The 25,875-nt window shown below is 34.7% G+C and overlaps 1 protein-coding gene across 2 annotated transcripts in view; it reads left to right on the top strand.

Moving 5' to 3' along the window:
* Positions 1-23,517, top strand: part of IFT74 (intraflagellar transport 74) — a 38,198-nt gene extending 14,681 nt beyond the window's left edge. Inside the window, exons 9-21 of one of the 2 annotated variants that reach the window (XM_040540346.1) lie at positions 1,133-1,271; positions 2,299-2,361; positions 3,236-3,379; positions 4,041-4,081; positions 5,308-5,387; positions 6,427-6,429; positions 8,772-8,825; positions 12,614-12,711; positions 13,675-13,801; positions 17,390-17,553; positions 18,274-18,399; positions 20,278-20,338; positions 22,640-23,517. In XM_040540346.1, coding sequence (XP_040396280.1) covers positions 1,133-1,271; positions 2,299-2,361; positions 3,236-3,379; positions 4,041-4,081; positions 5,308-5,387; positions 6,427-6,429; positions 8,772-8,825; positions 12,614-12,711; positions 13,675-13,801; positions 17,390-17,553; positions 18,274-18,399; positions 20,278-20,338; positions 22,640-22,755 — 1,216 coding nt within the window. In that variant the 3' untranslated portion in view covers positions 22,756-23,517. The remainder of the gene's footprint in view (positions 1-1,132; positions 1,272-2,298; positions 2,362-3,235; positions 3,380-4,040; positions 4,082-5,307; positions 5,388-6,426; positions 6,430-8,771; positions 8,826-12,613; positions 12,712-13,674; positions 13,802-17,389; positions 17,554-18,273; positions 18,400-20,277; positions 20,339-22,639) is intronic. The other variant, XM_040540347.1, reaches the window with a different exon arrangement.
* Positions 23,518-25,875: the final 2,358 nt, after the last annotated feature.

Genomic DNA, 25,875 nt, shown 5'->3' with positions numbered 1-25,875 from the left:
AAGCTGACCATCAGAAGTCCATTCCAAGATCAACTGTACGTGCTTCAATGAAATGTTCATTATTCTCTTATCCCAAGGTTATCCTTGAGCAGTTCCGTTATTTTGCACCATGTTTGAAGCCTGAGGGCATTCTTGTCTACTGTCATGGATCTAATAGCACCAGTCACACAATTTTAAATTTTTGGTGTCTTGCAACTCAGGAAGAGTTAATGAAAAATGGATAAAAATAAAGCTAATTTTGCAAGAAGCACTCTGAAAGCCAGCAGTGTAAACAATATTTTATGAACTGTAAAGGAAGGCCTTTTGAGGAAAAAGACTTACTGTTCAGTGTCTCAGGACTTTTAGTTCTTTTCCTTTATCTTCAGCTATGCTCTCAAAGTACTTGACTCACTAGCTTTCAGGAGTTTCATAGAAATCAGAAGACTTTACATTAAGCAGTGAAAACAACCCTTTATGCCTTCCTTAACTGCTAATACATCTAGCTGCAGCTTATCGCAGTTGCAGTGGTAGAGATTTTTTTCTGGTTGCAGTTACTTGATTTTCTAACAGGTTTACAGTCATTAATCAAGAATATCAGGAATGGCTAATTGCTTAGTTCTTGCATGGATAAAAATCTCCACGCTCCTTAAGGCTACAAAGCCACTTTCTGTTCTTAAGGAATCCAGCAATTCATTGCTAAAGCAAAGTCTTCTTATCATCATTATCCAGCACCTGGTAACTGTATAGTATGTTCTCTTCATGTGCATTCACATATTATATTCCAGGTTCTTTATTTCAGACTGCCAGTTCTCATTCCAAGAATTCACTGATACAGACCAAAGAGGGGAAGAAATACACTTCTGCCAGTTTTGAGGACTATGCAGGTAGACAGTGTTGTCACATTGGGAAGTACTACATGGGTACAGTAAGGGCAAAGAATTCTTTATCTTCTGCATTCCACGATATGAATGTTTATATAGCTAATGCAACTCCAAGGAGATAGATATAAGTAGGTAACTTGTTTTCTTGAATTCTGTGAAGTTTTTGTGTTAGAGAATCACTTTAGGGAGGCTGAAGGAATAGCAGAGTTTTAAATGTGTGTTTAAAGTAAACATGGACTAGTAAAAATAGCACCATTTTGTAACTTTTACAGCACAGAAAAGTTAATTCAAGCTGTGGAAGAAGATATTGAACGTGAAAAAGTCGTAGCAGATGACATAATAAAAGACATGTCTCCGGAAAATCAAGCTAAATATATGGAGATGAAGACTGCAAATGAAAAACTCTCCCAGGTTGGTTTGTTTCATTGTACTTAACCTAAAATGTTTCTAAACCTGGCCCTGTTAGTTCCAGATACAATTTAAATATTAAAGTGAGAACTGAGCAATATAATAAAAGAACTTGCTGGTATCGTAAGCAATTGTAAGAGTGCCTGAAAAATAAACAGAACAATGGACTGAAAACAAATACTTTGTATTTTTGTATTTCTTAAGAACAAATTATGTTCATCATTTTCTTTTCTTGTTTGGGGATTGACATGCATATTTTAAAAGGCTCTGTAATCCTTAGGTGTTTGATCACATGTAAAAAGCAAGCAAAAGGGAAAAGACAATCCCAGTGGTTTTTTCACTCACTTCAGTAGAAATTTTTCTTCCCATGCCTAAAAATGAATCTGACTGGGATTTTTTGTGCTTCTTGTATGTTTGCATGTATGAGAAAAGTAAGCTGGGCCTTTTAAAATGTTTGTGGGTTCACTACTTATAATGTTAACAAAAGCAATAAAATCTTTAGGGTTAGAATAACCTCATCTATGTTCAGGCATGCAGTCTTAGAATGCTTCCCTGTAAAGTCTATACAGAGAGATAGATATCTTTTAAATCTAGTGCTTCCTAGCTATCATAGGATGAACTGAATCACTAGTCAGGGCGTATCTGTCCCTTTATTGACTGAAGAAACTGTGGTGACTATTTCAGATTTTAAAATTTGACTTTAAACTTCTAAAGCAGAAATGATAAATTCCACCCTCAGTACTGATTTTAAGAAAAAAAAAAAAAAGTGTAAAAAAGGCAAGCAATTCTTGGTTATTGCCCAACAGCAAGTAAGAGTAATAAGTGTTTATTGGAGAATTTGTTTTCTGAAAGTAAGTGGATATTATGTGTGAGCTATTTGGAGAAGCTGGACACAGTCTTGATTTTTAAATTTTTAAGAAGACCAATGGGATATTTTACAGCATCTTCTGGATGCTAGAATGCAGAATAAAAAAGCAATCTAATCACGTAGTTTTTTTTTATCTAAATCTTGCATTTTTTTCCTCTTTAGGAGTTGATTGTTCAACAGCAGGAATTGGATGCACTAAACATGAAGGAGGAGTCTCTAAGAGCTGTACGTATGATAAAAGCTGTTTCTGTACTAACTCTACTGTAATAAATAATACCTTTCTCATTAAATTTTCACGTACTGTAGAATTGTGCTCTAGAATGAGAAGGCAAAGCTGCCTCTCTGTTTTCCACCAATAATTTATAATTAGCTGTGGGTTAAAATGCTTTTGTTAGATGCCAAGTACAAAGCTTCCTAGCTTTAGTTAGCCATATGGTTATCAAATGTTTTGTGTGATGTGTGGAATTTGGAATTACTCTCTGAAGATAAATGTGAAATTACCACTCACGTTTTTCTAAAGGATTTGTGATACCTAATTTTTCAACATGATGTGGGAGCATGATTTTCTTGTTTCAAATGCAAATGTCGTTTGAAGCACAAAGTGGTACCAGCTGAGATATTTTTTCTCCCACAAACACGTAAACACACACTTCTAATACACTGTTTTACATTACTAGAATGAGAAGCTTCTCACATTGGGTCTCTCATGGATCTACAAGGATCCATAAGCTGAAACATACAGTCATGTATGTCTTCAGAAAATACCACTTTTGAATACTTGTAGACATTTTTCTATTCTTTTGGAATATTGTATATGGTTTGTGTTTCCCTAGAAGTGATAAAATAGCAGTAAATCTACTCAGAAAGTTGGCCTGAGAATGAACTCATAGAGCAAGAAATGCTGACTGGGATATTCTGTTCCAGAAAATGTGTTTTTGAGATTACAGTTTATATTCATTCTTTATACTGCCTCTGTACCGTTTGTAACAAGTGAGCTTCACTTTCAATGTATGGTTAAGTGTCATTCAATTAAAACAATTTCTACAATGTTCTCTTGCAGTCTGGAAGTTGGTAGTAGGTGTTTTGTTTCTCCCAACAGGAAATAGCACACTCCCTGGTGAAACAGGAGGCTGTGCAGCTGTATGAAAAGCTCCATGAGCTTGAGGAACGTCGAAATCAAATGATTGCTGAGGACAGGAACATGGAATCTCCGCAGGAGGAAAGAGAGAGATTACTAAAGCAGGCAAGAGCATAAAATGGTATCATTTAAAGGATTCTCTAAGTCAATCCGTATATTAAGGGATGATGGAGAAAGAAAAATACTTGGTTTTCAATCTTGCCATTATTTAGTCTTTAACCAGCACAAACCATCTGGAATTAAGTTCAGGTAATGAATGGGCTGGAGGGGATGCTTCAGGTTCAGCCATAACAAAATTGTCACGGTCAGCTGCTCAGCTTGTTCAAATTCATCAGTTCTGTTGGGATGGGAAAAATGATCCTATTGAACAGTATTGTAGCATAACTCTAAACTGCATCATTTTGGAATAGTGTGCAGATGTAGTAATCAAGAAACAATTTTATTACTTTGCAAGGGACTGTGCCATGTTATACAGTTATCCGTGCATACATACTATGTGGATTATTGTACTGAACAGCACTGATGAGTATATCTGATTTTTAAATGTGTATAGAGAAAGCAGGGGAGCATTTGGAAGAGATCAAATATAAATGATAACACTTCTCTCAGTGAAGAGCTGTTGTTGGACAACGTGACAACAAGTTTGTGATCTCATATGCTGAGTTTCTATTCCTCATGTACTGAATTAAGAAATATTTTTTGGATTTCTCCTTTCTTCATTTGTAGATTTTATTTCATATGTTAAAGTTGTTATACTTTTCTTTAGGTTAAAGAAGATAGTCAAGAAATAGCAAGTATGGAAAGACAGTGAGTAATCCCATTTTATTGTTGTTACATATTATGTTTAGCCCCTACAGAGAGATAGATTAATCCTATCACATTTTCACCACATGTTGCATCCTCTACTGATTTTAACCTTACACAATGAACAAGATATATCCTTCTGCTGCAGCTAAATGATTTTTGTAGTACTGGACCATTTAGGTTGGCATAAGATACTTCCTATCTTTATGAATGTGCCTTAATAATAGCACTGACATAAATTTCTTTAGGGTTGCAGAACACATTCGAAGAGCTGTTCGTTGCAAGTCCATTTTGAAGAGTTTGTTAGTTTGTTTCAGTTTCTTAAGCCTGTAGAGTTACAAAGTTGCTTACAGAAATTTCAATTCTGAAGAATAATTGGGCATTGCTTCTTACTTTTTGGATACTACACCTTTCTGTAGATGTGCCAGAAGTTCTGTTAATGTTATAATATATAGTAATATGTTACGGGGGACAGATAGAGTAGTATATTTCTGTGATCTTGTCTTTTGATTTTTCTTCCTTTACAGAAGATTTTAAATAATTCTTGTATTCTCCTAGTTTTTTAACTAAAATTTTAACTTAAAAAATACAATTTAATTAAAATTTAAACAATTTTAAATTTTTCTGACAAGTACTTTCAGTTTTAATCATTAGTTAATTTTTAATGCATTGTCACCTTTTGATTGGCTAATAAGTTACTTAACAGAATTCTTGGTAAGAAGCAGTAATGGAGAACTGTTTCAGAATTTACAGAAAAATGTTTCTAAGGTAGTTTTCTTCCTCATTTCAATTGATTATCTATAGATACAGTGTTTTATTTGGCAATTTCTTAACAGATTGTAGTAAGCACATAGGTAATTTTTACATAATACAGTCACTTGATGGAGTTTGCCAATTATGTTGTACGTCTGCAGAGCTGTATAGCAACCAGCAGAGGGGCCAACTGAGTAAGGTAATAGCTACTGATGACTCAAAAAAAGGTTTTAATGAAAAAGAGCAGCAGTACTTATACTTACTAAGAGGGACTATCTATATCTAATATAGATTGTGACTAAAGTGAAAGGTACTTTGCATGTATGTTTTATAATAACAGTAATCCTAGTGTTATCTTGTTTTTGAGAAACTTAGGTTTGTTATTTTGATTCTGATTCTTCTCTCCATTTTTCTTTTAAAAAAATAAGTATTTTACAAAGGAGTTTTAACCATGGATTTCATAATCTGTTTATTAGGCTGGCAGAAGTAAAAGAAAAAACAAACCACTTTAAAAAGGTTATTCAACGACTCGATATGGATTTGGAGAATCATCAAGGTAATATCACTTCAGTTGTGGTAGGCCATGCAGGGCTTTACCTGGAAAAGATTTCACGCCTGCGTTACAATGTGGACATCAAGTGCTTGAAAACTTTTGAGTTTATGCAAATACCCAGTGTTCACTATCAGAAGAAAGGTTTGTGTCTAGGGGTGCAGACTTTTCAGAGAAGCTGAAAAATGAGAAGCTGAGAAAGTGAAAAATGGCAAGTACCCACTTGATACTGGAGCATTCATCAACTTTGTTGTGATTGGTAAAACTACCATATAAAAAAATAGTACAGCTGTCTGGCTTTCTGTCCTAATATCTGTCCACAAGTGTGAGAATGTTTAAACTAATAACGATGTGTAAAGCAGCTGGAACGCAGTTTGATTTTTTATCTGTCTTGGACACTCCTTATGTTGATCTCTGCAAGAAGAGTTCGAGAATTGCCTAAAAATTGTGCTAGCTTAGTAACTTAACTCCTGCAAACACCCAGTGTAGTTATATTAGTCTATGTGAGGTTGGGATTTGTTTTAGCACTGGAAGTTACAGTTCTGGAGAAATACCTTAGTTTGAGTATAGGCCCTCAACAGCTCTGGCAGATTCTCCTTAAAATGGAAATTCATACCATGGGAAACCTATTGTTTAATTATAGTGGATTCTGGTTAGGTAGGAGTTAGATAAATACATGTATATATTTTGGAAAATCTTGGAACAAGTTATTTAACTTCTATAGGACTGATAAATTAATGTTTTTGACCTTTTTACTTTATACATTCTCATGGGTAAACAGTGTTAAATTTAGCTGTGAATTTCTTCAAAGTGAACAGATATTCCAAAAAATGACCCTGAATGATCCCTCTCATCTTTTGCATTATGAAATATTTCATATTTTTCCTGATATTTCATTATTTTTATGCAAATAATTTATTAAAATTGTTTTATTAGCTTTTCTATTTCCAGACAAAATAAATTTCAGTTTTACTCTCTTGCTTTTATTTTTCCCTTTTTTTTTTTTAACTCTTTCTTTTTTTGTTGTATCTTTGGAGAAATGCAGAAGGTAAGAAGTGAGTTGCTTTTCACATTTTATAGTTAGATTTGCACATACAGTAATTCATTGCTGGTCTGTACTTCTTCTGGCATTCTAGAAGTTTTATTGACAAAGAGGATTTATCTTATCAGTAGCAGAAAGCACATGCTCTCCTTCAACACGTGAGTAACAGTCAGGATATGCAGAATAAAGCTACCTTGTGATCCTACCTTGACCTGAAAGTCTGTATTGAGCCAGAGTTTGTTTTGCCACAGTGTCATAGAAGAAAATAAGTTTAAGGCTCATCAGTTGCAACCTGCAAATAGCTACAGTTTAAAAGTGGGTTCTGCCTGGTCTTTTTCGATATAAGAGATGTGGCATGGTCAAACACCTTATATTTAAGTCTACAAAAGGGGCAATATGCTGAGTGGGAAAGCATCTGCTTTCAAAGTCTGGTTGTCCTAGTGCTTGAGACTGCTGCTGATACGGTCATATCTGACAGTGCTGACACTGTGCTACCCTGCATTAGTTGTATTCATCTGCATTGTTTTACCCCATTTAGGTAGAAAGAATGTGTGCCTATAACATATTTGTGGAAGTGGTTAACATGTATAACGTGATTGTAGCAACTGTGTGTAGCAACAAAAAGAATAACTAACTCATAAAAACCTTTCTTAAATTGTCAGTAGAATCAATAATTCTTTTATGTGCTAAAGCACTTATGATTCTCTCATCTACTTCTTTGTCTTTGAGATTCCTGTCCTCCCTCCTCCCCCAGTCAACTTACTTCTGGCTCAGTATTTAAATTGCATATTTCAAAGCATTCACAAAAATTCAGGTGTTAAAGTTTTCGAGTAAAATTTAAGATAAATTAACCAGTAAAAAAAAAAAAAAAAAAGGAAGTTACAACTAGGAAGTGTTGGAATATTTTAGGATGAATATTTCAGTGCTTGGAACGTTTTTGAAAGTGGGAAAAACAAAATAAGTAAACTATAAGTAGGGTGTTTTTTTTTCAGTTTTCACTTAATTGGGTAAGTTTTTTACTTGTTTATATTGTTTTATTATATCTTTAATTATGTGCTGCATATATTAGCAGCTAGTTTTAGTGATTAGTCAAAGTCAGCATTAACTGATAATGGAATAGACATAGCATTTCATAAATTGAATGAAAGGCTAAAACATTGATGGGATAATGCCAGCTTTTAAAGAAAAATTCTCTGTAAAGGCATTTTAAAGATAAAGGTCTTTAATTCAAATAGCTTTTTATTTAAAACTTTGGATGATCACATAGCTCTATTTCATGGCTGAGTGTAACTAGTCTTTTTGAAGACTACAACAGACTTTAAGTTATCAAGTATTGGAGACTGGCCTTGCAAAATGAAAGAGAGAATCTAGCAAGGAACAAAGCCACAGCTACAAGGAAGCTGAAGCAGAATTACTGTTCCTTGGGGGTTTGGGGTGTTTGTACATACTAGATAAAAAGGAAAGCAGGGGAGTATACAAGTAAAAAGACCTCGATAAATTTGCTTGCTCTGTTATATCTATCTCTACTGTTATTCTTTTTCTTTGTATTTTTTAAAGTCACAACCTCAAGCTGAAAATTAATCAATGAACAAAACTCAAACAGTCAAAAATTTAGATGTTTGCAACTTAAGGTTGTTGATAGGAGCTGAATTTTCTCAGCTTCTTGAAAGCTGTGGCAAATACAGCAACTCTGCCACTTTACTAGTTCATTTTAATTAAGAGCTGTTTATAGTCAATTGTTAGATATAAAGATGGACTGATTATATTTTGTATGATATTCATTACTCCTAATAGCACTACAAAGAACATGTTAGAAAGGGTCTTTTAAACATTACTGTAGAAAACTTTCTGTGCGTTTCATTTTCCTATACCAGTTTTCTTGTTTATTTCCTGAGATTATCACACTAGTTTACAAGCTGCATATCCTTACGAAAGTCCGTTTTAATATGTGAAAGTGCCATTGAATTGTCTTCATGTGTTAAATGAAGACACACAAAGTTAACTAACCATGGTGCCCAAAAACATGAAAGCATTCTTTCTCTCTTGTTGAAATTCATCTGACTTAAGAAAAATCCTGCCAACTTCCTTTGTTCAAACCAAGTACTTATTCTACTCTTACTTATCAAAAATCCTAACCTCTAAAAGGTTCTAAAAATTGCATTGAGACTGGTTTATTAAGATAATTATCTTATTTTTTAATGTAAAGCTGTGTATGACATATTGAATTGAATGATGATAGTAAATGACATGGAATGAGTTCTCTACTTTTTACACATGCTTCATTTTAATTTTTTTAAATTTGAGGACTGAGATAATAGAAATTTGAATCAATGTTGCATCTCTTGCAGGAGAGGAAAATTGGAAATACAAGGAGCTGAAGAAGAGAGAAGAAAGCATGGACAGTAAGTTGTCTAACATACTTTAATTCCACCAAAAACAGTTTTTTTTGCACCATTTTCACTTAGTTAATTTAGAGCTGAAAAGAACTAATCTCCTGATCTTTGCATAAAAGTTTCTGTGTTCTGTCTCAGGACAAGATAATTGATAACTTAAGATTTACAGGACATTCACAAATATTTGAAGTGTCTTTCAAGGCTTTTCATCAAATGTTAAATGTCTTAGGAACACAGCTTTATTTTGTGAAATAGTGCTGAATTTCATTTTAAAGTGAATTTAAATGAGATACATAAAACCAGCTGGTCAGGTCTAATTAATAGAAGCAAAACTTAAAAATTGGGATGCATAAATATCACATAAACCTTTAAAATTAAGGCTTTTCATATTTGTTTATTCAAGATGAATGAGATGAAGAACTAAAGTTCTGCTCCATATTAAGAAGTTCTTATGTTATGAAGATCTCAGCAGCATCTAGCAAAAGAATAAAAACAGAACTATTTTTAAAGTATATTCTATAGCTACTATATTGTAGTAGGAAATTTACAAAAACTGTTGGTTTGCTCCTCAGCAAAAGGGGAGAATGATCAATAAATATGCCACGAAGACCAAAGTGTCTAATACTTCTGTGTAACAGTGTTCTCTAACACTGTTCAGTGTAACTTAAGGCTAGCACGATTGAAAACAAGGTCTCAGATGACAATTAGGAAATATGGGGGGGAGCATACGAACAGAGACACTGGATTTTCAAATTACTTGAACTTAATCAGAGGATACTGATGCAGCTCTAGAGCTGTTTGAGATTAACTGAGAGATTTGGGGTAACATATACGAATCTGGGAATAGAGCAAGTATTGTAACTGTCTTGAAGAAGAGTAGCCAGAGAAATACAGACCAGACACCTTAGCATCAATTTCCAGAAAGATTGTGGAAAAAATAATCAAGCAAACAACGTTAATGTTACAGAATATGATTATGAGTAACGATAACATTGATTATTCAAGAACAAACAACTGATTTCCTTTTTTGACTGAAAAATACAGCAGACTAAGGGAGGAGAAGCAGGTGATGTATACATATATCAGTACATCTTCTGTCTCATGTAATTTTCTGAGAAACAAGGAATGTAAATATGGTCCAATTTTTAGCCTATATTGTGAATTTCATTAACAAATTATTGATTATTAAGGATTCACTGTCAAGATGGAAGGATGTGTTGAGTAGAATTTTGCAGCATGTTGGATGTTTAGGTTTGTCAATCTTTTTTTAGTCAGTTGGATAACAGGAGATAGAGTAAATAAATATTTTCACAGAAAAAGCTACATTGGGAAAACTGAAATCATGATGGAGAATAAGGTTAGAATTTAAAATACGGCAGATTTAAAGTGATGTAGAAAAAATTTGATGAGGGTAAGTGTAAGATGATACACTTGGGCAGAGGTAATCAGCCATAAAGAGCAAGGAGCAGTTCCTCAGGCACAACTCTGTAATAACGAAGTGATCTTGTTCTTTGTGCATTAAGGAAGGCTTCAGCTGGAGTACTGTTTTTAGGTCTGCTTAATGCACAGGAAGGTAGAGGTTGTCCGTCCTGAGGTGTGACTGACCAAGGATACAGAAAACATGACCCGTGAGGAAATTTTAAAGAACTAGTCTTTTATTTTAGAGAATTTAAGAAAGTCATCAAATACATGAAAAGGCTGTTTCAGAGAATAAGTGAATAATATATCTGTACATATACATGGGGGATAGAAAAGGAGAAAAGGAGTAATACACAAATAGTCACGGAAGGATTTCAGGTTGCATATTAGGAAACACTTTATAAGGTTAAAACTAACCAAGCATTGGAATAGGTTGATGAGGAGGATTAGAGAATGTCTTTCATGAACTCTCTGTTAAGATGAGTGTATACAAACATCTGAGACAATTTTTTGTGAATCTGTAGAACATGTAGCAAAACATGTAGCAGAACATGAAGCAAAGTCAATCAGACATGTATGATAAAAAGGAAGGAGGTTTGCTTGCAGGAAGACAACGAGATGAGAGATAAATATGGACCCTATAGAAAGTCTTTGAATAAATGCAAAGAAGGTTTAAAAACAACCTAAAAAGGTCCAGAATGGCAAAGGAAAGAAATGCTAATGAAATCATATAGGTACAATGCCTAGGACCTAATTCCACAGTTTCAGACCCTGTTTTATAAAATGGTTCATTTGTGGATATAAAGTGCTTTAGTTCCAGTCTCTAGAGATTACTAGCTAATAAAGTCTGCTGTGTGTATCTTTATTTCACATTTTTGAATATCTATTAAAAAAACCTTTTTTTTCATGGAGTTGCTTTAATATCAGGCTATTAGGTTTTGGCTTTAACAATGTCTCTAGTTACAAGTTCACAGCAGTGCTGGCAAAAGGTAAACCTTCTTATATTCTTGCCAAGTACGGTTTGTTACAGGTGTTTTTCAGTGTGTCAACAGGACCAAAGCTTTATCTCAACTTTTTGAGCTAATTAAATTTGCATCAGAACTAGTAATTATTTTTAGCAATTAGCTGTGCACATTACAGATGTGCTGTCTAATTGGCCTCTAAGAATTCCAAGTATCTTCTGCCTCAGAGATAGACTTTGTGGTATGTAAGTATTGTCCCCTTGCTCCAATAATATAAATTATTGAAGCACACTCTCTTAAAGTTTTACAAGCTGTGATCTGTGAAGCTTTTGTATTAATTCTTTGATGGAAAGCATTGCAGATCATGTTCAGCTCTCTTACTTATAAATCTTTCATTAGTTGATAATTTAAAAGATATTCTTGAAAAATACTGGTTGCTCCGTGATCCACATTGCTCTAGTCAGTCCTCATCCCATCAAGATTTGTTAGTATTTCCATTTAGTAGTCCCTCCTGTCATATATCTCTCTTCCCAAATGATCCATCTTGCATTTACTATCATCTAATCCCCCTTGTTCAAATAAGCACTTCTCCCCTTTTTTGTCCAACTAGAAATTTAGCAAGCTCTTAAGTTTCCTCTATGCTCCTGTGTATTTAAAACGTATTTCAGGAGAAGAGCCATCAGGTGACGGATGATTATTAAGGTACAGACCTGGGTGGGATCTTGCTGTCCATGTGATGCGTCCAGCACCTTTTATCATTATGTCTGTCACCAGGAATACAATTTCATATGCCTGGGACACAAATACAGACTGCACAGCAACATTACAGCTGTCTTGTCAGATTCAGTTGGACGCTTACAGGAATGATGGTAAAAGGTAGATGTTAGCAAAGGGACATTACAGAGCAAGGAGGAGATAGTACCAAGTGGATAAGAGTCTCAGGTGCTTAGCAGTGTTTGTTATTTAGTCCAAGCCTTTAGAGATAGTGAAGTTACCTGTTTCCATTAGTTGGTAGCACGTTTTGCTATTACTCACAAAAATGAAGACCAACAGCTGCTGGGACAAGCATTCAGAAAGGTGTCAGAAACGATGGTGATGAAACTCCTTTCCCATTGAATGGCAACCCTCATCTAAACAATTTCAAAGAATTTAGTGACCTCATGTCATTAATTAGTCAAATATGTGTATATGTGAAATACAAGTATGTGTATATGTATGTGTCTGTTTTTCTTTCCAGCCTCTTAAGTTGACAAATTTCAATGATTGTATCACCTGCTTTTTAAGTAAATTATTAATCTCAAAGTCTGAAAATGTACAGTTTATCAATTTAATACAAAGATTTTACTGAAAATTACAAGGGCTTGTGCTACACCTCTGTCAGCAGCAGCCTTCTTTATCATGTTTTTTGATCTCTAGATTTTCTTGAGAGTTTTGAAGACGTGAAGAATCAAGAGCTAGAACGAAAGGCCCAAATAGAAGCCAATATTATTGCACTCCTGGAGCACTCAAGCAGGGTAAGTGCATTTCCATCCTCTTGTGGCAACCTAAGCATTTAGAAGCACAGAACAGGAGAATGAATGGATAAAGCAAGACTATGTTTTTTATATTTTTTTCCAGAAAATATCTGCATAATAATCTCTTAGGAGGATCAAACAAGTACCTTACATCATTGTAGTAAAAAGATGTAATTAATTTCTCTGTATCCCTGGGGAAAGTCTTTTGAATGTTATATTATGCATGTGACTGGAGTAAAAGAAATTCAAATATCATTCCTGTAACATACCATCATTGTTATAATGAATATCATTTTATTTATGATAAACATTTCAGAATGTTGCAAATAAAACTACTGCAACATTTTGTTTATCTAAAGTCTGCAAATCTCAGTTCATGGATATTTTGTCATCACTAATAGGTAAAACTGACAATATTTCAATTGTTTCTCCTCTCTATTTGAATTATGCCTGAAATACCCTGTCATGTATATTTAATGTAAACACTTCAGAAATTGTTCCCATTTGCAGTCTGCCATTTTTTGAACTTTCAAAACATTTCTCCTGTCAACATATTTGGTTCCTGCAGATTTTTTGTTATTGTGGTTGTTGTTACAGAAATCTTTTAGCTGAGTAATATTTTGATTGTCATTGCTTTAATTGTGTCTTGTTTCAATATAGTATACTGTTAAGGTATGTGTAAAGCAATAACAGTTTAGAAGAGATTTATGTGGCAACACAGTTTATCCTTACTGCATTTCTCTTTCATATTCATTGGTCTATCAGTACATTTTTTTATCAAAAGCTGACAGAATGAAAAGTCATTAAATTTAAATTATTTCAGACTTTTTCCAGTATTTTCAATCCTTGTGATAGAAAAGCCAAATAACAGACTATGAACTTAGAGAAGAGGGTTTTGTAATTGTCCAGTTACCATTTGTGGATTCAAAGATACAGCATGTTCTTGTTATTTATACCACACAGAATGTGAATTGTATGAAACAAATTTCATCTGTTACCAATCAAGAGTTGAAGATTATGCAGGAAGACCTCACTTTCAAATCAAATGAAATGCAGAAGTCACAGAGCACTGCAAAGAATCTGATTACAGGTGAGACCAACAACGAATTTTCAAATTAATTCCTTTAAAAAGTTAAAATTACCTAAGTACAAGTAAAATTACACTAAGTACAAGATCTGTGTTCTGTACTGACCTTGAAATGCTGTTATAAGTTGACAAATATAAATTTGTATAAGTAATAAGTTGTTTATATTCCTCAAAAGTATTTTACTTACTATTAGCAATAAAAGATGAGCTTGCTTGCAGAAATACATGTTCAACAGATGTATTTTAGTATATATGCACAACGTTCCATGAGACAGAAACTTGATTTTATTAATATTCACCTTGAAGGAAACATTCTTCACAATGTTAAAACAGTTTTTCAGAAATACAAGTAGGGACTTGCAGTTACCTAACCACGTATTATTTGTAAATGTCATTCTTAGTATCACTCACAGTTTGTGTCTTTCTAAAGGGAAGCATCCCATGGGAGAATTAACTGGCAACAATGGTGAATAGCTCTCAAATTCATATTCTCAGGCTTTGATTCTTTGATTCTGAATTTTCATTTTGTCTTAATTTTGGAAATACTCAAGCACTCAATTTTCAGCGTAGGATTTTGCAGGACCTGTAGTTTCAGAAAGCAGACAGTACTTTTCTTTCATTTCCGCAACAGGTATCTATTTAGTTCTTTATTTGTACTGTTTATAGTGGAATTGTTCTCCTAATTCTAAACCTTTGCCAATATCATTATTGGTTCAGCAAGCCTTTCCTTGTTTGTTTGGCTGAAAGGAAGGGGCAGGAATGAAGAACCATAAATCTTTTTGTTAGAAGGCTATTACGTGCAGTACTTGGTAGTAATTTTCAAAATAGGGGCTTGTATTGTAACTTAAAGCAGGTATGTGAAAATGAAAAGTTATTATTCACAAAATACTGCAGAAATTGATTGTTTGGTTGTACATTTGAACATTTACTGTTCATTTGTCTGCAAATAAGCATTTCGCAGTTCTAGTTTAGTTTTAAGAACTGGACCAGACCTTACAGGTTCAGATACGACTTTGTTCTTTCATGTTAGCAGCAATTCTTGTATTTACAATATAAGGATGTTCCAGAAACGCAAAGCACTATAGAAGACGTTATTGAAATATGTAGTTCTCTCTTTGCAAGGGGATAGAAAGAAGTCGCAGTATATAATTTTCAGCAGGTAATTTAAATTATTTAGAAATACACTTTTGAAAGGAAGGAGTCACAGATACACTAATAAATATCAGATTATTTCAAAAACGGAGTGAACGTTCCATTCGCGCAGTTGAAGTTCTTTGTAGCCCCTGAATTATAGCATGGTCATCTTCAGGACTCTTTTGTTGTTACTAAAATCTGAATTTCCATATATTCGTGCCATAACAAAGATATAAAAAGTCCATCGGCAAGCCCTTTTTTTTTTTTTTAAAAAAAAAAAAATTTAAAAAAAAAAAAAAGGAAGAAAGGAAACCATGAAGAGTAAACAAAAGTGCTGATGGCATAGTTTCCCAAAAACATTTCCCTGGGTCACAGTAGTTTGGTCTCAGAGTTTGCTACTGTGTACACACTGCCTGCGAGACGCTGCAACTTCATGGCGTATCAGTAGGAACTGGGCTGCATCCTCTTCCTGTCTCTTCCCCTAGAGGAGTTTGGAGGTTTTTTTAGTTTTTTTTTTTTGTTTGTTTGTTTTTGTTTGTTTTTTTTTTTCATTGAGGTTGTCGTTAGATAAGGATAAAATTCATCCCTTCCAGTTTATTCCCTTTTCTCCAAAAAGCGTGAATGGGTAGGAATAGCCCACTGCTGCCTCACCATAGAATACCAGTTTATAAACAGAGCAGTCTAAAAATCCTTCCAGGTATTTTGGCTTGTATGTTGTTATTATTCATTGCATGCAAAATAAATCCTATTTAGTCAACTAAATATTATTTTGAAGTAATAGAATATTAATATTAGACTAATTATATTAAAAGCAAAAATGTTTTCATTAGGTCTAAGTAAGTCTTTAAAATCTAAAGTTGTTTTGCAGCTGTTTCCCTCTGATTAGTGCCATAGGAACAGGAGTAGTTTGGTGGTCTGTTCAGTTTTGTTTTAGGATCTGATATTGCCCAATAACAGCCACTGCAAAGTGAAGCTATGGTCAGTTATTCTAGATGCAAGCAACTTGTTTTCTTAAACCCTTTACAGTGGAAGAAGGCATAAACTTTGCATCACAGACAAGCATTTCGGTTCCAATACTTTTATTTTTAAATCCTTCTTTTTGCCAGTATAGAAACGTTTAGAGTCTATATAAATGGTCTTTTCACATATAGGAACTTTTCAGTCTTACCTTATTGAACCATGCTACTCAGGATGTGCAACACAAAAATCTTGGCTTCCCTTTTTGTTTGTTTATTTTGAGGTTCCTGAAGATACCACAAATGTACTCTATTGTAGGCAAAAAAAAAAAAAAAAAAAAGTTGACTAAAGCCAACATTTCACTCTAAGAAATGAATATATGGCATAAATACAGAGGAGGAGAAATGAGTACCAAAATCTTGCTATATTAGAATTTTGATCAGGTGAGATTTTTCCCAAATACTTCCAATAGTGAAACCATACCCACAGTTTTCAGAAAGGTGAGCTCTTCCTCTGTCACATATGCACATCCATTTCCTTCTGCTGTAAAGATCTCTATTGCCTTGGTGAAGTTGGGAGAAACAAATTTCTACTGTTTTTCCAGGGAATCTGCATATACCTGAGTGTGTAAGCATAATGTTCAATGTATGCCAAGCGCAGTTTCTGTGTGTTGTCTCATCCCTTCCAATAGCTCACTTAAGTATTTTAGAATTTAGAAGAAAAATGCATTATTTCTATCATTATTCTGAGTTAAACACAGCTCTGAATCATAGGACTATGTAGCCATGTCTTTAAAAATTCAGGAAAATATAAGAATGAGAAGGCAGACACCCATCCAAAACTATTCTACCCCTATCTAGTCCTTCCACACTTCTAATTCCTTTCATTACCTATCTCTCTATTGTTTCTTTTCAGAGGATTGTCAGAAGTAAATGCTGAATATTGTAGCACATGCTCAGTTTGTAAATTATGACAACTCATATTACTGTGGAAATATGGAAGAATTTTCCTTTACAAAGCTCAAGGAAAAGCTGGCAATTTAATCTCATAAAACTGGGGCTTACCATATACAAACAACAGAAATAAAGGCAGTATGATACTAAAAAGCTAACAAAAATAAATTTAAAATTCTGTCTGCATTGTAAGTCAACTTCTGGTAAGGTATTACCACTGCCTTAAAACTTGAAATTGACTGAAGTTATATGCAACTTTAACAATATAAATACCACGCTGTGATGTAGAAAATCACCACATTTCCATTATTGTTCACTTATGGAGTATAATACCATAACTGTAATTTAACAATTTGAAATACAGGATGATTGTGAAGATTGGATTTTGTGCTTTCATTCATGTTAACATTCCTATGTATGTGAAAATCAGGAAGATAGCAAGAGCTGTTTGTATTGCTCAAGTATAGCATAAACCTTTATATCTGGATAATGTATTATGAAAAAAAAAAAGTCCTGTTATTTAGTGATTGTGCATTTGTTGGTCTAGAGAGTCAAAAATTGCAGATGGACCTGCAGAAGATGGAACTCCTGGAGGGAAAGATGACTGATGAACTGGCTTCTCTTAAAGAGAAAATAGAACAAACAACAGCAGAGTTGGAAGTCTATAATAATTTGCCAGCTCTGAAAGCATCAGGAGAAGAGAAGAAAAAGGTAGTAATAGGGGTGAAGCATGGAAGTACATGAAATACATGGGGATTTGTGTGTTTTTGAGCACCTGGAAGAGGGGAATCCAGGCCTGTGACTGGGAATCCTGACAGAAACAGGGCTTGCACAGCAGTGTAAATGAATCCAGATGCTTCTTGGCTTATATATGTGACTTACTAACTGGGTACATGTGGCAGGCTATCAGCTGGATACCTTCTGATAACTTCCTTCCCACAAAATTTCCCATTTGTTTTACCGATTTATCTGATCTTTCTGCTGTAATTTATGACTACCCGTAAGATTGAATGTAGCAATCTAACCACAGAACCCAAACAAACAAAAAAAATCATCTCGTCCTTTCTTTGCTCTAATATAAACTCCATCTAGAGCAGTTCCCATTTCACTTGTGATAAATTTTCTATAAATTCTTAACATCAGCATTCACACTTGCACTGCTATAGTACATTCTAAGCTCACAGCTTGTTCACCATAACTGTGGAATGTTTTCATTGTGATCGAGCATGCGTTGTTAGAGAAAAGCTTTATGCATATGGGGTTGGAACTGGATGATCGTTGAGGTCCCTTCCAACCTGAACCATTCTATGATATATCTTGTTCTGAAAGGAATTAAAACCAGCATCTTGAAAGTTGAATAAAAATAATCTGTCTTTAGCCCACAGCAAATGAACTCATCCATTAATCTGTTTGTGTTTCTTTTTCAAATAGAGACTACAGGATGACAAAGAAAAATTAACAAAGCGTAGTAATGCTTTCAAGAAAATAATGGAACTCTTGAATGCAGAGTACGAGACCCTAAAAAGAGAGCTTCAAGAGAATGAGACACATTCTCAGGTATACCTCAAGCAATGTATCATCACTTCGGTGGTTTCTGTCCTAGCGTTGTTTCCTCATATGCACAGTATGGAATGAAATCAGCTTACTCCTTCTCAGGATTTGAAAGTATGTGTTGTTCTGTTTTTAAACAGAAATTAGTATCATGCCAATAAATTTATTACAAGCTTTGGATTTCAAAGTTACTAAGAGCAGATCCTTCTGAGCTTAAGAATTTTGTGAATCTTTTGTTTAAGTGTTTGCATTAATTTTTCTCAGAACTCTCTCCCTTCCATTACTTAAGAAGTTTTGAGAACTTAGAAAGCAACTAAAGAAAAAAAAAGTCCCTGTTAATTAGATCAGATCACTTTCCTTTTTAAAGGTATGCTCTTAACTTTTTTCTTTGCAACCTGTGCTATTATTTTCCTTTCTTTTTCCCATTCCTTCTGGTCCTGGTAGACCACTAAAATTTTAGGGTTTGTTTGGGCTTCTTTGACCCCTAACAACTTTTGTATATATTTACATTTACATTTCAAAAGTGAATCAGAAAGGAAGATGTTTACCAACTCGTGATCAGCTTTGAATCTTCTATTATACACTGTAATTAATTCTTATCATTTTGGCAACAGAACTTTACTAGGTGTGGATGCACAGAAGTAAAATGCATAACCTCAAAATAAGTGGAGAATGGGAATTGAATATTTTCTGCGTTTCACTCATTTTTACTGTTTTAGGTTATTGAGAGCTTTGCCATTGTCAGAAGGGCAAATAAAGTATATTCTTAAAACAGCTGATTGCTCAACATGCATCAAACATTTTGAAGCACAAATAGAGTTCACGTATCTTGAGGTTTGGGTGATTTTGCAAGCAATCAAATGTATACGTTTTGGCCTTCAAGGAATTACTATAAAAATGCACTGATTATTTCCTTTGATGTGTATCACATATTTTAAACCTAGGCCCAATTACTGGCTGTATTGCAAGTAGCTGCATCTACAAAGGATACAAGAAAAATTCTTAGTCAGAAATATCTCACAAATATCTCATGCTGTGAACCAGTGCACTTAGATAACTGATTCTTTGCTATAAAATTTATTTGGAGTAAGATAGCAAGATTTCATATCTTCTAGTTTAAGAATAAGCTTTTAAATAAAATGTAGCAATAGCCTCCTAAATTGCTGCAGTAGTTCTCAAAGTTTAGTCTCAGAATGATTTTCAGATTTTCTATTTAAAAATAACATCTGCATATCTTGAAAAGTCGAATCTTGAACAGTAGCATCAGAAAAACAAATATTATAAAATTGTATTGTAAGGAAGCAGCCATCGATATAATGTCCACATTAGTTTCCTGTTGATGCTGAAATTATTGAAGAAGTGCCAGCAGTTAACCCACACTCTTACAATCTTCTCACTGCAGCTCTGTTCTTATCACAGCTTCTGGCATCAGACAGGAAACTTAACTATGGAAGAAAGGAAATTTCTTCTGTATAGCTCAAAGTCCAAGACATTGTCAGGAAATATTGTATCTTTGGTGATTTTGGATCTTACTGATTTTAGGAAGAGATCTCTTTAATGATATGAAATATAATGAGAATTAATATCTTTCTACCGTGTCCATCTTTCTCCCTCAGAGTTGCATACACATTTCCCTGTATGTACCATTGTAGTTATATGCAGTGCTTTTATATAAATACAGAAAAAGTAAATGTATGAAGTGCTAAATTATGTACAGATCATTGTATCATTGGCAGCTTAAAAATCATGCTGCCATTGGTTATCTTTGTTTGTTTGTTTGTGAAGTAACCTTGATCTTATCAGGTGACAGAATGCAGGGTATTGAAGCATTTGGGGGGAGATTATGTGTAATTATTTTCATTTTTGGCTCTTTTTTGTTTTCAGCTTACAAATTTGGAGAGGAAGTGGCAGCACCATGAGCAAAATAACTTTATGATGAAGGAATGTATCCTTTTATTTAAGAAATACAGTAAAATTCACATACTGTAGTAATTGAGGAAGAAGGCTGTTTCCTCCATCAGAATACGACAGGACGGAATGGGGAGCAGGAGACAGAGGAGGGCGGGAAAGGCCGTGCTTTGCAAGTATCTGGTTAAACACTAGGTATTATATATAGCAAAACTTGCATCTGTTGTCTGAAACAATTTTAAGCTGTCTTAAAGTACAAGATTTGTCTTGCAGACTGCATTTTTCCTGTTGGGTCAGTTTTGTAATAAGATTTCATATTAAGATCAACTTTGTATCTGTACAATCTTACCTGAATTTATCCAGCAAGTGTTGAATTATTTGAAAATTTATATGGAATGGTGAATGATGAAAAAGTAAATGATGTGTTTTATGCATTTAGGGATTTCTTATTACATAAAAGAGGAAGTTCATATCAGAGGGAAAAAAATCAGATAAACACACTAAGATCTGACAAGGAGATGCTTTAGCTAGGAAAAAAAATGGGCTGGGATGGTAAACTGTGTTGTTGCTCTCTCATTACATGGTGCTAATTAGAGGTACATTACACTGTCTCCCTGACTAATCCTTCTCTGTGTAAGACCTTCCAAAACACCAGCAAAAACTTGCTGCAAGTCATTTTCATAAGATAGTTTTTTTAACTATCAAAAGAAGTGAAGTTTTTTAGAGTTGAAAGTTCTTATCTTTTACTATTTTCCATGACTATTGTAGAGATCTGAATATGGCATGGTTGCACATTTATTTTATTTATTTATATTCAAAGTTAGGGGCTTTGAATTCTGTGTAGCAAAATCCTTTCTTTAAAATTATTTAGAAATCAAAAAATCTGAAATCTCAATGATGAATAGAATCATTATATGTTTATAGTACAAATACTGTAGTAAAAGTGAAAGCAGAACTAGACTGTATCATCCAACACTGTGTGTTTGACAATGGATATTACTATACACCTGAGAAAACATCCAAAAAACATATTTCAGGCAATTCTATAATAGTCTAGCCATCAGGATGAGGAAAAAAATGGAATGTAGGATCTGCATATAACTTTATTTTTTCATATAACAAATATCCCATTTCTTATATATGATAAGTGCTCTAATTCTTAGGAAAAAAAAAACATAATACATCTTGGACAAAGATATATTTTATTGTCTTTCTCTTTGCTAGTAGTGAATTCCTTTTGTTATGTGTTTATATATTGTTGTTTTTTAATTATTTCAGAATATTATGTGGAAAAAATATATTTTTAATAATTGCTACTGCATTTAAAGGCTAGTAGAATTATTTATTTCAAGTGAAGTAATTTTTTTCCTTTTTTACTTGAAAAACAGTAATAGGCAGTTTAGTGCAGGTTGGATTGTTCTTTGCACAAAGCAATGAGGAACAAATGTTAATGACTTTGCTTTTTCAGGTTCATAGGAGAAAATACAACTATCTTAGGATATTATGTACTTTTGACCTGTGGGCATCCTGCTGTTCTTTGAGATAGGATTAGGTGAGTGTATGCAGACAGACCTTTTCTAGGCTTGTAGAAAAAGGGTCTTCCTTTGCCAGTGATTTGAAGCCTTCTGATGAGCTGTGGCTCACCACCTCATGGCCCCGGTCATTCCTTGACAGATAACAGGGCTCACCAGCAACTACCAGAAGAGACTGCTGACATTAACAGAATAGAACTGCAGCCGTCTCCCTCTGTGGAGAAGGCTATGCAGGAATATTTTATTAAGGCAAGAATTTTAGATCTTATGATAATCTAAAAAGAAGAAAAACTTAAGAAGAAACAAGAGAAAAAATGTTCAGGATATTAAAAGTTCCTCCTAACGTGGTACAATGTATCACCTACCTATGCAAGTGCAGATGCTTACTTAACACAGGTTTTTACATCTGCTTTGGCTACTGGAAAGAAGGGTCCTGTTTTTTCGGACTGGGATATTTCTGGCTAGAGACCTGAAGTGCCAGAACATATAGCTTTAAATAGCTGAGTGCCTTGGAATGGTTTTGTTTGCAGTGTAACAATGGACAGAGTCTTCCACAAGGGACCTATTGCCTATATATATGAAAACAAAATTGACTCGAGTATGTAAGCTCTTTTTTATCATGTTTGGCATGGGATGGTAGCTGGTAAATTGCTGTAAATCTTTTACATCCATTCAGAGTTTTTTCCATTATTGGCAACTCTTGATAGTTTTTGCAGAAGGAAACTTACTGTATTATGTTTCCCTTATGATCTCTAATTATGCTAATATTTATACTGGCAGTTTGTTTCCTTAATTCTTTTAATCAGTCATAGCAACAAAGAGTCAGGAGAGTGACTACCAGCCAGTAATGAAGAACGTGAGAAAGCTGGTCACGGAATACAACAAAGCTCTCATAGAAGCTTTACAGAACACCAAGAGCTGAACCCAGGCACTTCCTTCCTGCCCCCATGGACCAACAATGAGGGATGTGCATAGGCAGCATGGAAAGCTGAGCCACTGAGCTCATGTGCTCACCACAGCTGTGACAGATGTTCTTAAAACTATTTTTCCAAGTTTACAGAAATCACAGATTTTAGTAGTACTCCTTTTTTTGCAATGTTTGAAAATATTTAGAAAAAAAATTACAAATTGTAGAAACATGTAGAACCACAAATACTGCATAATAAGTGTAAAATCATAAGAATGTTTTACTGAGGTGCACTGCTGGATTGTGAAGATGAAGCTTCAGTATGCTTTACACAATGAATGTCTAATTGTCTTTTAGTCCTACCCCTGACGAACAGAATGGGATTCTTCCCTGAATAAGGACTGCCCGATGGACTCTCAGATGCATTATCTTAAATGAAAGCATGTAAAATAAGTAGTAATATCAGCATACCTTCCCTATTTAAATAGCAATTCATAACAAGTAAAGGAAGTATGTAAGGACAACAAGCAGCCTCTTATGACAGAATTCTTCTGTATTATAAAGTCTTAAAATAAAAGCAAATTTATTTTAAGGATCTGTTAGCAAATTTTCATTTCCCAAGGGAAAACTGATTAACTTGTAGAGCATGTCCTTATTTCATCTTTTTAATATAAGGACAGAACTATGATAAAATGTAGTGAAATACAGCTAATACTGACCTTGTGCAGAGCATTTTAATTCTGTGGTATTCACCAATAAAGGAAGTGAAAGGGAAAATTATTTGTATTTTCTGCAATTTTTTTTCCAAGTTTTTTCTTTTTTCTCAAGCTGCAGTGTCATATGTAAACTCAACTTCGAGATTAAAACATTGAATAGAGATTCAACATAGAACAAAAATAGGACTGGTCCAGAAATAATGTGCATTATGATATATGCATGTCAGAAAACATTAAGCAAAATTACCAAGTATGTATTTCCCTCACATTGTACCTGTAATGTAATTATAAACTACCTATTGGTAATTTCCTCTACCTTCCACATTGTAAACTAGTCCTGATAGAGAAAAAAAAAAAAAATTGACTCTAGGTACAAAGCCTAGACAGACAGTAATCTTAATAAAAAGTAGTTTAAAAAAAAAAAAGTGAGGGGTTGGATATAGTTTTAATACTACCTTAGGAGAGTTCTCATGTAAAAGTAGAATACTGTGTGCTTCACTTCATAAAACTGGGGTTGACAAAGACTTAGAAAATTATCTGTCTGTTAAAATAGAAGTTGGGTGTTTTTGTCCTTCAGTTTCTCCAAAACTGTGATCATCGTTCTGAGTGTATAGCAGAAATATGTAAAACAAACATACTGAAGGTTCTTGCAGAGAACACCGTGTTTCCAATTTCAGCTCAGTAAATGCTGTTGTTCTCTATATTTATGTCTGTATAATATTTAGAGATAATGGAACAGGATTTCTATAAACCAAGGGATGTTATCTAGGGGAAATTCCCACTAATGTCTCTTCCTTCCTGACAAAGTTTCAGCTATTCCAGAGAGAGCCCATTATTTGCTGAGATAAAGTTGAAGTCTGATATTCTCACCAATCAAACCATCACCTAGTGAGATCGCCTCCTGAATTCCACTTCTGCTACAATAACATATTTTAACAAACAATGGAAAGAAGCTGCAGACTGAATAAACAGGCCGCTTTAAATTCGCTTTCACTCAAGGCAGGGAATGGTTTTATTCCTTAGCAGTGATTCTGTAGGATAGCAGAGTAAAATTTACAGGGTTTAGTTGTGTTTTGTAATGTTTCCTTGTGATAAAAATGCTTTCTCTAGCACCCTGATTTTTCTTTTGTTCTGCTGAAGGTCTCCAGGTTGCCTGTTTCTGTCTGAGAATCTTGTTGATCGTGCCTTCTTTTAACAGCTCATCCTTATGGTCCTCAGTCATGGTCATAACCTTTGGCTCATCTACAGGGCTCATGTTTGTGCCATGAAGGGGGTATTAATCTCCTGGCAGGAGATTAAGTGTCCTCATTCATAAATCGTTCCCAGCTGTGATCTGACTTAATTGTATCCATATCTAGTTCCTAAAGTCTCAGTTAACCTTTCTTTAACTCTTATCATTTTTTGTAGCCAAGTTTAAGTACCAAACATACACACAGCATTTTTTCACCAAAGCTACTGTATGTATGTCAAGACTCTTAGGACAATATCACAGGTCTCACTACCTGGCAATATTTTACGCATTTTACGCTATGCCTCCAACCTGAGAGGACATGGATTAAGTGGCAGTATGTATGGGGTGGAGCAATTTAGAAACTGTTCTGTTCACTTGTCTCACAAGGGCTGAGTAGAGGGAAGGATCATCTCCCTCAGCCTGCTGAAGACAAGTCTTCTTAATGCAACCCAGGATATTATTGGCCTTTTCCACTGTGAAGGTGTGCTGCTGGCTCATGGTCAGCTTCTTGTCCACCAGAACCCTCAGGTCCTTCTCAGCAAAGCTGCTTTCCAACCAGTCAGCTCCCAGCCTGTGCTGGTGCCTGAGCTGTTGCTCATGGGGTCAGGACTGAGCATTTACCTTTCTGGAACTTCTTGAGGTTCCTCTCTGACCATTTCTCCAGCCTGTCAAGGTCCCTCTGCCCAGTGACACAACCAGTTGGTGTATCAGCCATCCAGCCCTGCTGTGCATCGTCCACAAACTTGTTGAGGGTACACTGTCCCACCATCCAGGTCATTAGTGAAAAGGTTAAACAGTACTGGCAGCAGTACCTACCCCTGGGGGCACCACTACTGACTGGCCTTCAGCTGGACTTTGGGCCACAGATCACACAGTGAACTCTGAGCTAGTTTTCAGTCCATTTTACTGCCCAGTTACCTAACCCATGCTGTATCTGTAAGTAAGTTATGGAAAAGCAGCATCAAAAGCCTTGTTAAGGTAAACAATATCTACACCACTTCCCTTGACCACTGAGCTAATTACTCCATTGGACAAGTCTGTCAGGTTGGTTAAGTACATTTTCCCCTTCATAAATCCATACTGACTCTTCCCAGTCACCTTTGCATCCTTCATGTGTCTGGAAATGATTCCAGCATTAATTGCTTCATCACCACCTCAGAGATCACGGTGAGACTGACAAGGCCGTAG

The sequence above is a fragment of the Cygnus olor genome, chromosome Z (assembly GCF_009769625.2).
Source record: "Cygnus olor isolate bCygOlo1 chromosome Z, bCygOlo1.pri.v2, whole genome shotgun sequence".
Taxonomy (NCBI): Eukaryota; Metazoa; Chordata; class Aves; order Anseriformes; family Anatidae; genus Cygnus; species Cygnus olor.
This window is presented reverse-complemented; position numbering and strand designations above follow the sequence as displayed.